Raw genomic sequence first — 16732 nt, 5'->3', positions numbered from 1 at the left:
ATAGCAAGCACAAACTGCTCATTTTAGGGGATTTTAATACTCCAGGTATTAACTGGAATACCTTTGCATATTCACACAACAATCATTATGTAGTTAGTAAGTGCAACCGGCTTTTAGATTTCATAGCTTTTAACACCTTGCAGCAACACAATTTAATTGAAAACTGTTGTGGTAATGTTCTTGACATTTGTTTATCTAATTTTGAAAATGTTCGAGTCTCGTCATCTGACATCTCACTTACTCGCTGTGACAAATTTCATCCTCCAATTCTAATAACGGCTTCGGTTTCTGTCCCACCTTCTGCTAATTCAAATCGTGCGGGGAATTCCCCCCGTTTCGCTTACGCACTTGGCGACTATGTTGGTCTCTTCGGTTTCTTCTCTTCTGTCGACTGGTCTGTTTTAGGCGAAATCAGCGATGTTGACGAACAAGTCAGTCGCTTCACTGAAATAGTTCTCAATGGTATGCGCCAGTGCATACCTATGCACACTCCTACTCGCAGCAAGTTTCCGTTCTGGTTTTCCAAAGAACTTAGAACAGCGCTGAAACTTAAGGAACGGGCCCACCATAAAGCGAAACGCCCTGGGCTGGATACATGGGCAGATGAATTTCGCCGCTTGCGTTCCCTTTGCAAACGCCTGTACAAGCGGGATCATGAGTCCTACCTTGATTATTTAGAGAATAGTGCCTCTAATCGTCCTACTGAATTCTGGCGATACGTTCGCAAGCGTTCTAATAAATCTGATAGTCATATTCACTTAGTTGACTCTCATGGGAATGAAATTCGGAATGTCGCTGACGGCTTTGCTCAACACTTTTCCTCCGTGTACAAATCTCCACTTTTCGACTCCGTGTGCCCTCCAGCTGGCGCACATAATTCCGTTCTTCTCGACGAGAAGTTAGGAAGTGGGAGTCTTAAGTGTTTGAAACCATCTTTATCCCCTGGACCTGATGGCATTCCAGCCGCCATAATAAAAGCCTTCAATAGTACCTTCGTCCCTGTTTTAACCACGATATTTAATAACTGTTTGAAAAATTCTGCCTTTCCCCGCGTGTGGAAAACGGCGCGTGTTTTCCCTGTCTTCAAATCAGGAAACAAATCTGATGTTTCGAACTACCGCCCCATTTCTCTTCTTTGTGCAACCTCTAAGCTTTTTGAATTAGCTTTGCACAAAGTACTTTCCTTCCACCTCAAAAATGTAATCATTCATAATCAGCATGGTTTCATAAAAGGTCGTTCTACTACAACTAACCTTGTGACTTTTATGACGTATACATCAGCTGAAGTCCTTCAGAGGAGTCAGGTAGACGCTGTGTACTGTGATTTGAGCAAAGCTTTCGACGTTGTTACTCACTCATTACTTCTTCAAAAGCTTCTGCTGTTTGAGATCGACGTTTCAATTGTAGCCCTCCTACGCAACTATCTTCTTGATCGGTTATGCTTTGTCAGTGTAAATGGACAGACCTCATTTGTTTACACTCCAACCAGCGGAGTTCCTCAGGGCTCGGTATTAGGCCCACTTCTGTTCTCTGTTTTTATCAATGACGTTTCCTCCGTGGTCAAAAACTCCTCATTTCTCCTTTATGCGGACGATATAAAAATGTTCAAGGCAATACATACTCTTCACGATTGCTTGTCATTGCAATCTGACATATCCGCCTTCTCTGATTGGTGCTTGAAGAATGGGCTCACTCTCAATTCATCTAAAACCAAGGTTGTCTCATTTACGCGTAAAACGCACAGCCTTCTCTACTCTTATTCTGTGAATGGTAGGCCGCTGCCCAGGGTTGATGAAATTAATGACCTCGGCGTACTTTTCGACCGTAGCCTGAGCTTCTCCTCTCATACAAAACGCATTGCTCTACGGGCTATGCGTACACTCGGCTTCATCTGCAGGCTTTCGAGAGAGTTTCAATCCCCACTTCCTTTCTTAAAGCTCTACCTCTCCATATGCTTGCCGCTTTTGGAATATGCGTCTGTTGTTTGGAACGGCACTTGCCAGTCGAACTGTGAAAAAATCGACAGAGTTCAGCTAATGTTTTTACGCATATTTCAACATCGGTTTTCTTGCAAAACTTCCAGCTCTCGTCCCAGACGGAGTAACTCACTGCAGCTTCCTTCTCTTAGCTGCCGTCGCGTGAGGGCAGATATAATTTTCTTGTATAAACTTCTTCATGGTCACATTCTATGCCCTCAGCTCCTAGTGCGTATCCTTTTGCGTGTACCGCGAAAGAGCATAAGGGAATTCAGACCATTCCAAGTTTCTGCGCTCCTGCACTCCATCTCCCCTCTGGACAGAATGCAAAAGTTGTTTAATTCTCTTTGTCCTCACCTAGATATATTCGAAAATTCTCTCCCTTCCTTTATATTGGATGTCCGTGGAGCGCTGTGGTGTCTTGTCTCGCTTCGTCCCCGTCTTTATTCGCGCTGTATCGCATTATGGAAAATTACCAACTAGCCCGATCTGCCACTCTTGCATGTCCGTGACGTTCCACTTTGAGCACTCTTTTTCTCATACATAACTTCCCCTTTCATGCATTTTGTCTTTACTACACTTGTGCGTTTGCACCGGTATTATATTGTTTTTTCTCTCCTTAATTGTTCATCACGTGTACTTGTTTTCATTAATATTATTTCTTTAATACTGTATACTCACGCCTGATTGTCTGTAACGCGTTCACTAATTACGTTTCTTATTGTGTATGATTGTATTTCTAGCTTGTATTTGAGAGGTTTCATATTCGTTCATATTAGTATTGGCTTTATTCTTGTTTGTATTTTGCTATATGCTGTACTTGGCTGTTATCGGTCGTTCATTCTCTTTGTTTATTGTTTCATTAGTTATTTATATGTCTGTTGCCTGTTCTAGCTGTTTTCATTTACCGCTGTTCTCGCTGTTTTCTTGTTTTCGCTTTTTTGCTTCATGCTTGCTGTCACGCCTAGTTTATATGTCTTTTTTTTTTCTATCGCCTTGACTGCTGCATTACCTCCCCTGAGTGTCTTCCTTTGTAGTGAAATAAATTTACATTTTGTGCGTGTGAATGGTGTACCAGCACCAAGACCTTTGGGTTGTTCCTGGGCACCGAAAAATAAAGATTGGTTGATTATTATTATTATTATTATTATTATTATTATTATTATTATTATTATTATTATTATTATTATTATTATTATTATTATTATTATTATTATTATTATTATTATTATTATTATTATTATTATTATTATTATTATTATTATTATTATTATTATTATTATTATTATTATTATTTTGGCTGGGTCCTTTCGCTGCAGGCATGCTGATGACTTCGTGCACTTCCCGTCGTCCAGCTAGGCTATGCTCATGGTGTCCCTGGCTGCTCTGTTGGCTTGTGGACTCCTTAGAATCCCTCACTGTTCCGCTGGGTGCGCAGCACGTTTGCCGTCCCTCGCTGATTTTGGAGCTTTTTGAACCGCCGCCTTCAACCATTTATAATTTTTGCGCCAATCCCAGCCCTCAGCGTTCTTCTCTGCCTGACGCCTCGAAGCGCTGGCCCGGCATTCTTCGCCGCTTAGCGACTCCTTGCTCTCGAAGCCGCCTTACCCCGGCCGTTAGCGGCAACGTTAAGATGCTCTTGGCGAAATAGGGTACCCTTTCTGCCTTCTGACTCATTCCGTAGGCGGCTTCCCTAGTTTATCGTCACATTTTCGGCGCTTCGACATCGTCAGTGAAATATGGTTTGGTTTTAGTTTAAAGGGGTTTAACGTCCCAAAGCGACTGAGGCTATCTGGAACGCCGTAGTGAAGGGCTCCGGAAATTTCGACCACCTGGGGTTCTTTAACGTGCAATGACATAGCACAGTACACAGGCCTCTAGAATTTTACCACCATCGAAATTTGAGCGCCACGGCCGGGATCGAACTTGCGTCTTTCGGGTCAGCAGCCGAGCGTCATAACCACTGAGCCAGCATGACGGCGTCAATAAAAATTGAAGCGTTGAACAAATCAAAACAATCGATCAGTGGAGAACGAAAAGTAACGCACCCTAGACAGATAACACAGATATCAAGATTGGTGGAATAAATTTTTCCAGTTTGAAAACATGGATCGAAGTTCAGCAGTGCAAAAAATAAATAAATCGAAATGAGTAAATTGCGAACGGTTAAGGGGCAGTAAGGAAGAACATAGGTATTCCAGACCGGGAGACAAACTACATGCGGCAACTTTCAAACATTCTCCATGTCTGCTGGCATAACATGCCTGCTTCTTTTCTAAATTCACCAAAATATCCAGGGCAGAGAGAGGGTAAGTAGTTGGATCTTGACAATCACAATGTGAACTAGGCAGGGGAAATGCCTCTTGAGCATAGCGACGTTTCGACGATAGAACTTGTCTTCGTCAGGGCGACGACAAGTATCCATTATGCAGGTTTCACGGATACATCCAAGTTATTCATATATCTGACTTCATACTTAAATCTAATCTTATTAGAAATCGGAAGGAATGGGGCTTGGAAAGAAAGATGGCAAGGATGACAGCTGTTTTAATGGTCGATATGGCTTTCCTGACGCCGCGATGGATTTTGTGCGTGTCTGACAACTCAGATTGGTGAGGCGCTTTCGAGATCTTGTTCATGCTATTAAATCCTATTTCCCGAAGCGCGCCACTCGAACACAAGTCGCGCCAACCCATTCGTCTGATTTCCCATCATTTTTTTAGCATACCGCCAAACAGTGAAGCTGCATAGTTACAGCTTTTCGCCGTTTTTTTTTTTTGCGACAGAGATAGATGAACTAAACGGTCGCGCAGTCACTTGCATCCGCCTTTGGTGTTTACATAGCTAGTTACCTGCTACCTATAGGTGGATTTAACATATCTTCGTGCAAAATAAACTCATATTTGAAACGAAAAAACGCAGAGGAATTTGACACATCACATTCCGTCGTATATCTGCTGCTCAAAATCATCGAGGCTACCCTCCCAGCATCGGCTATCAACTGCACCTCACACAGGACTCCTCCTAGTGGCTTTCGTAATGTCACTCTGTTTCGCTGGACGTTGATGAACTTTTCATTACACTCTCAAAAGGCAAGAAGTGAACATGAAATTCGACACTTGTAGGCATGCACCTAGGATGGAGCTATTTATTCCATGCTCGGCTAGCTTCTATCGTCTCTGCATAAAAGTCGCGTGAATAACATAAGGCTCTCGGCATCTAGGCCCCTATGAGTTAACAATTGGAATGTTTTGTTTCGGTGTTCATGCATTTTCATATACACATTATATTACTTCATATATACATTTCGGTACTGCATTTTTCATATATACATTGCTGGACAAACAAACTTCCTAACCCCGTTCCTTCTTGTTTAATATTCTACACAATCTCCAACGGCATGCTTCAAATATACCGGTTTCGTGCTAATTCAGCAGGTGACGAGAATTTATTTTCAATTGTTATGAGCGCCTCTGCGTCCTGATCTTTTGGCTATCATGCGAAAAAAGTATTTCTTAGTTTGCATTTCGTTCATGCATGATTGTTCTTTTTTTCTGCTCAGAGATTGCCTCAGTGGCCTGTCGTTTAATCTCGGCTTAACTCCATCCTGCTTTGTGGTATTATCTAAGTGCTATTCGGCAGTCATTTAAACATGGTATGGCTATAATCCACTTCTTTCAGAACCCACGAAGCGAATCCTGGAACTGCTGGAGCGTAAACGTTGTGTTGGAAGTAGACGGGGTGCTAAAGGAATTCAACTTGACTGAGTCCGGAACAACAGCCAATGATTTTTACAGCATTCGGGTGGAGCCGTACACCAAAGTTAACATACGGCTGCGACTGAGGACGCCTTACAACAAGTACAGTGCCTGGACCAAGAACATGACTGTGGTATCAGCTGAGGACGGTGAGAGTCAGATTAAACAAAAGCCTGGGTAGCCTTTGAAGTACTAAAATTGGGGTTAAATAATTGTCTGGTTTTCGCAATAATTTCTGTATTCTATCCGGAGAGTGTAAGACGACATTACAAGGCGGGGAGAGGGGGGGGGGGGTAGCGTGAGGGCTAGGGTTGGAGAGGAGTGGAGAGCTCCAGAATAACTTCGGCCACCTGAGAATCTTTAACGTGCACTGACATCGCAAAGCACACGAATGCCTTTTTGCGCTTCGCCTCCATCGATACGCGGCTGCCGCGGTCGGGTTTGAAGCCGGGTACTCCGGCTCTGTAGCCGAGCGCCCTAGCGATACGGTCTGCTGATAATCACTTTTGTGCGAACTGAACAAAGCAAGTGCTCATAATGCTCGGACTAATAAAGCTGCTTCTTTCAAGCATTAGGTGGCAAAGTTAATTCTGAAGCTCCTCATCTTATCTTCGTCTACATTGTTCGCTTTACTGCTTGCAATCCGAGCTTTCACATTGCGTCCACTATTCTGTAAACTTCAATCTTTTAATACCATTCTATATCATTCAATGTTAGTTTCAATATTACTGAGCATGCCATAATCGATCAAAAATGTGCGCAGTGTCGGTGGCTATTCACGTCCTGAGGAATTGGTGGGCGCGCAATAATTTCGATTACCAGTTTTCGCTCGCGAGTAACTATTGATTTCCTCCGTCGGACATCGCCGAAAAGTGCACCACAGTATGCCCAAAAAAACTTTTCATTCTCCTTTGATTCAAACGCTTAGCGCACAAACGTACTTCGAGGGAACAAAAGCGTGCCGAGCGCTCACTCATAGTGTTTAGTTAATAGTGGGAAAAAATTAGTTGGGACTTTCAGAGCCTAGAAGAATCGTCTATTTCGTGTTAGCATCGCACCATGTTATTATTGTTGTTGTTGTTGCTCTCCTCTGTTGGAGTGGCATGCATTCTAAGTGGGGAATTAGCCAACGCGAACGCTTCGTTGTGGTTGTTGCTTCAGAAGCGATGGCACATACCTGCGGTGGGGGACTGGCCAGGGTTTTGTGCAGATCCAAACAGGAGGAAAAGTCATACAGGTTTATCTCAAGTAGCTCAAGAACGAAATGGGGGAATCTGGGAAAAAATAATCTGCGAAATAAAGAATTCTGAGGCATTTTGAAGAGATTGGAATGACAATCGAGAAAACAAAATGGTGACGATTAAAAAGCATTATTCATAAATGCAAAAAAAATTGAGAAAAAAGTAAAGGGAAAGATTTAACACAAAAATATCCCGGTCTCGATAACGTACCTGTGAAGAAGCTCACACACCAGTTTAAGGGCATGCCCTTTGACGGTTGTACCAAGGGAGAGCATGATGGGAAGAGTAAACGGCAGCCTTAATTGAGCTAGGGGAATTTGCAAATACCGAATTCTGTGCCGTGCGAACGCCTGGCAGGAAAGAAGAAATTGTCGGAGCTTTCAAAGTCGCCCGCATGAAGCACATACATTCATCAGCGTGAACACAGAACGGCGTAAATAAAGATTCACACAAGGAATCCTCCAGCGCAAGAGCGCCACGGAAACCTCACGTTGCCTTGAAGCACATGAACAAACGTTCCATGGAAATTTTAAGTGCTCTTTGTCCACTGTAGCAAGGATGGGCAAATGGCTCACGTTCTGGTGTGTTAAGAAACGTTCATAACGGGATGTGGTCAGCAGGTTAAGCTATGAAAATAGAGGGCAACAGCCACTAATGGCTGATTTCGCTAAGATATTGGCCATCAAATTTGAAGCAATGCCACAGTGCCCCGGAATCCACTGAAAACGCACTTCTTGCACATGAAAGGGCACAAAGTATATTAGGGATCTGTACAAGAGACTAGTCCTCGAGCTTTCAAGCGCTGCTAAGATTGAGAGACTGTCCGAGACATATGATTACATAAGAAATAGAGCGGGGAAGTTTCTGAAGGGCCATACCAAAGGCGAGAAATTCACGGAGCAATTCGGAAATTCTTCAGCAAATATTGGCGTACAATATGGGACCCGCATAGATTAACTCCAATCTAGATCTTCGTCCAGAGGTACTGCCCGTTAACGGTCGAGTCCTACTTAGCACCAATGCGAAGGTCCTGACCCGAGCAAAATCGACTTTTCTATGTCCGCTAAAAAAAGACCGCAGATTGAATCAGTTATTATTTCTGTGCCTCATTTCAGTCATTCATGCATGAAACATTAGTAAAAACAGTCGTTACAAAATAAAAATTCCGTGCTTTCGCACTAAATAAAATGCACTAAACATTCTATGTTAATTTATACATCCGCCACCTCTACAAAGACCACCATTTTTAAATTTACAAGATGAAACCACTGCTGTGGTGGTGGTGAACATTTTTTTTAATGTTCAAATAGAGTTTGGGAGTCGTAAGACGAAGCTACAAGGTCGATATCCTTCGTCCTAGACACCGCACGACGGGGCTCGTTTCGCCCCCGCTTTACGAGAGATCTTAGGGGAAAGGGGAAGCTGAGGATCCTTAGTACGTGTCCAGACCATGTGAACGATAGCGCAGGTCTCTTCACAGTGCGGGCAACGCCCATCTATTTTGAGATAAAAGTGCTTCACTACTGCAGGACAGAGAAGAGTTCCTGTCTGCAGGCGCCGCAGAGTTCGCTCTTCCGTCTTACTCAGCCACTTGGCAGCAGCCGGATAGGGCGGTGGCTGTCGCAATAATTAAATAAAATTTCGCGTAGCCGCAAATGCACTTCATGAGCTTCTGAGCGAGGAGAGTTATGTTGAAGAGCACGGTGGGTAAGCGCTCGGGCGGCTGCTTCAGCGACCTCATTCCCTCGTAGACCCTTATGGCCAGGAGCCCAGATTATATTTGAGTTGGAACGGCGGCAGCCCTTTGTAGAATATGGGACTCAAGAGGTGATATTTCCCCAGCCAGATAGCGTTCACATGTCCGGCGAGAATCTGTGATGACCGTTCTTGATTTTGAATCCGTGGCAGCGAGAGCTAAAGCAACTTCCTCCGCTCGTGTTAAATTGGGGGCCCGAAAAGATCGCCCATCGACATTCATTTCCCGGTGGACTTCGGCAGCCGTCTACAATCCCGCGGGCTACAGCCATGCGATGTCCACGTAGTGGACTCCTTTTTTAGATCCACATTGCCTCTCAACAGTCCGAGCCCGCGCTTGTCGTCTGCCTTCGCGTGAAGTCGTGTCCATGTAAGGCGGGAGCGGAGCGACCCAGATCATATGGCGCCACAGCAGCGGGATGTTATTCGTCAACTCTGCTATGCAAGTGCGTTGGATATATAAGCGGTCTAGCAGGCGGCGCCCAGGAGCCGTCTGCGAGAGCCGCGCATATTGGTTCACTAGGAGGGCGTCCCGCAATTCGTGATAGGAGTTTAGCACCCCTAACGCCTTCAGTTTGGCGTCGGAGGTAGCCACATGGAGGTCCAGTGCTCGCTTTATAGCCTTCTTGATGATGTTGCCAATGCGATCGTCTTCCTGTTTGATGTTGCGAAGGTACGGCATGGCATAGAGGATCCGGCTGGCCACGAAGGCATGGGCGAGCCGTAGCGCGGCCCTGCCCAGAAGATCACCCCGCTGGTTGGAGACGCGTGGATCATGCACCCTACGTTTTCGTATATGCACTTAAGTTTCGCTATATTACAGTCCGGCCTAAGTTTTTTTATTCATGCGGTGGCTCAGTGGTTTTGGCGCTCAGCCGCTGACCCGAGAGACGTGGGTTCGATCCCAGCCGCGACGGTCGCATATTGAAGGAGACGAAATTTTGGTGGTCAGTGTACTGTGTGATGTCAGTGCATGTTAATGAACCCTAGGTGGTCGAGATATACGGATGCTTCCTACGGCATCTCTCATGTCCTAACGAAATCTAATTGGGTTGGTATATACGGCGGGATATTTACAATGTATTTTAAACATGTTTTGTATTCATGAATGCACTAATGATAGGCTGGAAATAGGTTCCTGACATTTTATGCTTCGTATTCGAAACATATTCTGAAAATTTACGAAAAATACGTCACTTATAGCATGCTTCGAGCACATTTCAAATACATGAAAAATTATGTAAGCGGTTTTAGCATCTCGTCAATATATTGAAATTGTACTTTCATAAACATGAAAATAATTCGTTTGAAGTATGCATCAATTAAAGCATGTTTAGAGCACGTTTCAAAGACGTGAAGAAATAAGTATGCGGTTTTAGCATCTTGTAAATATATTAAAAGTGTACTTTCGTAAATATGAAATTAATCCGTCTGAAGTATACGTCGCCTAAAGCATGTTACGAGCACGTTTCGAACACGTGAAAAAATATGCATGCTTTTTTAGCATCTTGTCAGTGCATTAAAAGCGTACATTTGTAAATGTGAAATTAATTCGCCTCAAGTATACTGAAGTAAATGTATAAGGACTGCCCGTTTGTTAAAATTGATTAACAAACAGACAGTCCCTTTAAACATGTTTGAAGCATACTTTTAGCTGCCGTGGAGCAATCTAGTGCTCGAAATCCTGTTACGGGCAATGGCCTTCGCATTTTGGCAATATATTAAAAGTGTACTTTCGCCAATACGACATTAATTCGTTGAAAGTTCACTTCCATTCTAAAGAATGAGCTTTCCGCGTAAACGCATTTACAGCACACTTCAAGCTGCCGTTGAACAGCTAGTGCTGGAAATAGCGTTTCGGGAGATGACCTATGTTGGCAATGCATTTAAAGTGTACATTCCTAAATACGAAATTAATTCGTGCAAAGTGTACTTCAATTCTAAAAAATGGGTAGTACGCGTCAGCATATTCGCAGCACACTTCAAGCTGCAGGAGAACAACCTAGTGCTTGAAATCACTTTTCCGGGAACAGTGAAAGCAGTCCCTTTTTTGTCGTCCATTTGTTTATGGTGACTTCTAGAATGAAGGCAATCACCACTTATTTAAAAACGGGTGCACAGCGTGATAGCTTGATTCCGGCAACGGCGGCATGCGCACCTTCGGGCCCGAACATGCCAACGAAAAATACCCCGACTGGTAAGGCTGACCGGCTCCCTTAGACGCCCATCTATATGTTGGTTGACAGTTCGACTCCTCACCGATACCTGACGCAAGTTGCGACTAGCAGTTCGGTTCCAGATAGGCCTCAGATTCGAACGTGATCACTCCAACGTTTGTGCGGCAATCTGACGGCACACAGTCTTTGCGCGAAAAACACCTCACCGGGCAAAATAATGTGTCCCCTTTCGGTGGGTGTATATAAGCCAAGCCAGCTTTCACGCTTGTCGGAGCAGTTCCTCTTTGTTGACGTCAGTTTTCGTCGGCATTTCCTGTAAGGCGATATCTTTCCCGTTAAGGTCCGTCACGTCACTTTTCATTGCCATAGACTTACTGATGACGACGCGTTTTCTCCGGGAATGTCTGTCTCCTGATGCTTATAGCCAGTTCAGTCGCTACTTATGCTCTTGAAAACATTAATCAATACCGTCTGGTGAATCCGACTAAGCCGCAGTGAATATATTTTAATTGTATATGTTAGTGTTTTTCTAATTTAAAATATTTAATGTATATTTTCGGTGTATGTTTAATGTATTAAATGTATATTTTAGTGTATTTTTAATATAATGTATTTTTTGTGTATATTTACTTTAATTTTATGTATAATGAATATACTACTCAGACAGAAAATGCATTTTTTTGCATTTTTAAGAATGTTCAAAATATTATTCGTAGCATTTAGAAAGCATTCGTATTGCAATTTAAGCATAGGGACAAAAAATGCAAAATTAATAAGATATTAATTCAATCTGTTCGAAATGCATGTTTAGCACGGACTGTTCTTGCTAAGGGATATCCCGGATCCTTTCGAGGCGTTAAATCCCCGTAATCCAAACCAAACCAAAATTACTAGGCAACCGTATTATGTTGCTTTCACCTTAGGCACAGCTTAAGCACCACATATAAATCTTTAATTTTCCGCTCGCTTTATTTTTCAGTTTCTTGCTTCAGTTTATTTCGCAGCAAAGTTTGCACTTACCTTCTGAAGCCGTATTCTGCAAGCTGTCAATTTTCCATTGTCCATTTCGCGTCCATTTGGTACTACGTTATTTGACCGTCCGATATGCCCGCGACTTTCAAGCATCCGCGGGAAGCGAGGCGACCACTGGCGACCGGACCTGCTCGTTGGCCGCCATTGGATGAGACCTTCAGTCACTGATGAGGTAAATGGCAGCGATCTGTCAGCAGCATACGATCCGACCTGTCCACTGGCTGCCATTGGTTGCGGCGAGGTACGGTCCCCAACCAAACAATGGCCGAGTCGCTTCCCACGGATGCTTGAAAGCCGTGGTCATATCTGAGTGACCAAAGAAAGATGACCGAATGAACGTGTAATTGAATGTAGAAAGCGAACAACTTGTAGAATACGGCCCCTCGTCTCGTTATAGTACACTGTGCTGGTATTAGTAATCTCTGTTCTTGTACGACTACGAAGCTGTCATCTGAGACATGCATTCTGACCATACTGGTTGTTTATTTTGCAGCGCCCGAGGTTCAAGTTGAGCCCATGGTTGTGGCTATAGCCAGTCAGACGGTCACTGTCCACCTGAGACCTGCTGACTCCAAGAAAGGTCCAATTACGTACGTATAAATGACATTATACACAACAATTAACTTTCGCAGGGCAAAAATTAGGAGTCGGTTGGTTACATGCAGCATTTTTTTTTATTTGGTGAAAAGTGTATTGAAATAGATATTACGGTGACTCGCAGACATCTACTATCCTGCAAAACACAGGCGCTCATAGTGCTCAGCATCATCAGCTTCGGTCCATTACAATGAGCAAAGGACGACACCCACAGTTTGCCGTCCATATTTTCGTATTCGTGGTGGATTCACGTGGGAGAGAGAGGGGAAATGTTTATGAGACAGTCATTTCGCGGTGAGGAGCACTGGTAGACACAGCTGCTGTGAGAACTACAGAGTTTATTCTTGAAGGCCTGCGCACACCGTTAATTTTGTGACAGTGAGGGGAGAAATGCAAGATCGGGGCTGTCGAGAAGCAAATGAAACGATTTTGAGGACGAGATGACATGCAACGATACACAAAAAGTAGCATAGCGAAAGAAGAAAGAACGCAGGAGATCTATGGGCCTTGGACCGAAATAAGCTTTACTTGATCTGACACGTCGCCTCCTCCCCAAACGGGAAAAAAACGTGGGAAAATAAAAAAAAGAAAATGTTGGATTTGGCGAATTAGGCCACCTGGGGACATGTGTGCTGGCATGACGTCAATTGCCGATTAGAGCTACGACATAACAGGTGGTACCAAGCAACCCACCTGATCACCACCCCAACTTCTTCCGTTTAGCAAGGGCACAAACATCATTCAAATTACGTTCGCCTCTTAACCGCTGCTGCTCATTGCGCTTAGGGCTAGTGCCACCTAATTAGCGCCCCAGGTTCTCGTCTGGTAACCACCGGCTACACCTTGGCAAGTAAGCCACCCAGTGGGCAGGTGAGCAGTGGCACAAGGCAGGCGCTATGGCAGGTGCTGCCATCGGTGAGACTTGGGTTGCTTGGGTTGTGTTGCGAACCACGTTGCTCTTTCCGAGCGGCCTCTCACGGTTAAATGGGCTCCCGCCTGGCACGGTGGGCAGGTTGCCCGCTTACCAAAGGGCAGGCTAGCAGCCTGCCACAAAACCGGCTTCAGATAAGCAGACAAACACACGATGCCCATATGAGGGAATGGCCACTACAAGTGCTAGCGCATTAAAACAAAGGGGCAGCTAGAGGCATGTCAGCGATTGCCATTGCTCCGAAGTCTAAAGAACAAAATCGAAAAACGGCTCAAATACAATAAATTTAAAGGTGTTAGATAATTAATAAAGAAAGACTTTTTGAAGTTTTAATCTATCTGTCTTTAATGATTTCATGTTGGGGACTGCACGCGACGGGGGTGATCATCTGAGACTTCTGCACATGGAACAGCTGTTCGAGGTCCGTGCTGAATTTCGAGCCTGAAGTGTTTTGTCCTGCTAACTGTATTCGATGCGATCGAGCTGGTCATCTTTTTAAGGTGCTAGCATTAGCCGTTTGTAAATGTGTAAATTGACGCGCCTGAAGCAATCAAAACAAAATGAGTCATGAGTTAGAACTACCGATTCCGTCTTCGCCATTGCACCCGATTATCCCCCTATTCATTCCTCTTTTCTGAATGACCCATTCATTCCATTTCTTAATTTATTACTGTTGTAGTGGCTACTACCTCGTTGTGGTTCGGGAAGGGAGTTCCATTCCCACACCCGTGAGGCTGGTCAACTACAGCACGGCTGAAGAAATGCGCCTCGGACACTACGTGGCTGCCCACCTGAATCCCCGCCAACTGCAAGACACGCCTATATTTGTGGTCGGAGACGGCAGCGCTGTCGGCGGCTTCGAGAACCCGCCCCTGACTGACGCCACACCCTACCGGTTCGGGCTTCTAGCGGAGACAACCTTTTCAGGGGTGAGTGGAGCACTGATAGGCAATTGAAGGCAGGGCCAACTATATTCCGCTTCATGCATCAGCTGAAACACCGTAATAGGTACGGAAGCAGTCTGCATGATAAAAAAATAAAGGAAGGCGCGCTACTGCATGCTTGTGTTCCGGAAGTACGGTCTTAGGCACGATAAAGCAAAAGAGTGACGTCAGCAGTATGAGCACATTTATTCAAGCTCATGAAAAATCTATTACGCAGTAAGCCTGTAGCAGAACATTTATTAATGCGCATGCATTTCTAAGTTATGTCGACGGGGTCGTGTCACCAAAGCGTGTAACCAAAACGTGTCCGCAGGGAATGCGGTGTTCTCAGAAGAGGTAGCATAAAACGAATGATCGTGATCCACAGAAGATGATGTGAGAATGATGGAAAAAACATTTGATGCCAGTAAGACGATTAGGTAATTAAATCTAATAATATAAAGAAACGTCAAAATAGCGCAGACGTCAATATACTGAGTGGACGGAGAAATAGCCGTGGGTGGCAAAATAGTGGTAAAAAAGACAGTGAGAATAAAGTTCGCAATGGATTCAAATGTGCTTCATGACCGATAATTAATCGAACAAAAAGGTTTGCTGACATATTAATTAGACAATTAGTTAGAAGCAGTCATCAATGGACTGAAAGAGGGGCATATAGAGGCGACGAGTGTCGAAGTGGCTTCAATGCTTTCGCATTGCTTCAATGCGGATAGCCGCTGTGATCTCTAATATTTACTATTTTTCACACACCTCCAGAAACGAGCTTTTTAATCGCAGATGTTGGCAACGCAAACAAGAGCGCTTATTCTGCGTGCGTTGCACATGGTCTATGAGCCGGATTGTACGTTATGAGGGATATTTATAAGGTCGGATTTACATCGCGGTTACGGCTACACTAGAGTAGTAAACACGTCTACATGTTTCACATTTGAATACATGCTATACGAAGAAAATTAGATTAGCCAGCAGGAGTACACAAGGTTCTATGTACTGAGGCTCTATTTTGATTACTGACAATAAACCAACGAAGCCATCTTCATGGAGAGGGCCGAAAAAAAGCGACAGGAGAAGAAAAGAAAGATCGGTACATATATACCTTGGTGAGGAAGATGATGAAGACAAGATCCAGCGAGAACCGCTCACATATGTAATTGAAGTCTCCATGCCACTAATTATTAATGAATCGCATCATATGCCCCGACAAATTAATTGCCGCAAAATGGATAGATACCATCCATGTAGCTGTGGTTAACGGGAGTGTATTTGTTTTTGCGTGAAATATTTAGTTTTACTTGCTCTGCCTAACTTGTACAAGTACAAGCAGTAAGTTTAGATTAGAATAGCCAGTGTTATTACATCTAAGAAACGTGCGAAAAAAGCTTGCAGACACAAAGAGAGAAAGCTTAAGGTAAACGCCGCTGTTAGTCTAAGCTTTCTTGTAATCAATCTAACAGTCGTCGTCCAATGTTTAGGTACGGTGTAAGCTGGAAAGCAGTGCCGACTACGCTGACAACAGTGACTCAGTTTTGCTACATCGTAGAGAGCTTGGTGGGGCAACTGATAGATGGCGCTCCGATTTGACATTGGCGCTGGTACAGCACTCGCGCCGCGCCCCTGCTTCGGCTCTGCTGGGGTGCGTGGTGCAAACGGTGAAAACATTTTGTGCTCATTATTTCGCAGACACCCGCATGCGTCGTGGCATGCATCGCGGTTGTTGTCTGCTTCGTGGCGTTGCACTGGCGCTGTCACCTGCGCCGCCACGTTCGTCGCCTGCTTGTGCCTGCTCATACAGCTCACCTGCCGCGTTGCGCTGGCTGCTATGTGCGCTCGCTCCCCATGCAGACTTGTTTCGCGTCTGATTTTTTCAGCCTTTTCTCTTGCCTTCCATAGACGGCCTTGCATTAGTACGGTATTAGGACGGTATTAGTGCTGTGTTAGCAAAAAGATAAGCTAAATTTAATAATTTTATTTTATTTGAAGATACTGCAGACGCCATTCTAGAGGTTATAGCAGGAGTGGGTACATAAGTTGTGGTACAATTTCACGCATAAAAGGGTACTTGACAAGGATTACAAATATAAAAGCTGAACACAACACCCTACAGTGCTACGGCTCAACTGCCGAAGCAAAATCAGAAATTGATAATGCACAAATGCTGTCATGCAAAGAGCTCCAACTCTACACAGTACGCGAAAAAAAATCGCATTTGGAAACCTTAGTACGCGCAAAAAAGGGCTGGGTATTAAGATTGTGATGGCTCCTGGTTGTAGATAGTTTTGAAAATGACATATACTTGCCCTCTCATAGGCAATTAGGCATTT

At 44.2% G+C, this 16732-nt stretch overlaps 1 protein-coding gene across 1 annotated transcript in view; it reads left to right on the top strand.

Annotated features, from left to right (window-relative positions):
* LOC144111483 (receptor-type tyrosine-protein phosphatase epsilon-like) overlaps positions 1-16732 on the top strand; it is a 102633-nt gene that overhangs the window by 7906 nt on the left and 77995 nt on the right. The window contains exons 4-6 of the mRNA XM_077644795.1: positions 5658-5883; positions 12433-12529; positions 14147-14396. Of these exons, the coding sequence (XP_077500921.1) occupies positions 5658-5883; positions 12433-12529; positions 14147-14396 (573 nt within the window). The remainder of the gene's footprint in view (positions 1-5657; positions 5884-12432; positions 12530-14146; positions 14397-16732) is intronic.

Source organism: Amblyomma americanum, chromosome 11 (assembly GCF_052857255.1).
Source record: "Amblyomma americanum isolate KBUSLIRL-KWMA chromosome 11, ASM5285725v1, whole genome shotgun sequence".
Taxonomy (NCBI): Eukaryota; Metazoa; Arthropoda; class Arachnida; order Ixodida; family Ixodidae; genus Amblyomma; species Amblyomma americanum.
Note: the sequence above shows the minus strand (reverse complement) of the source record. Positions and strands in the feature narration are given on the sequence as shown.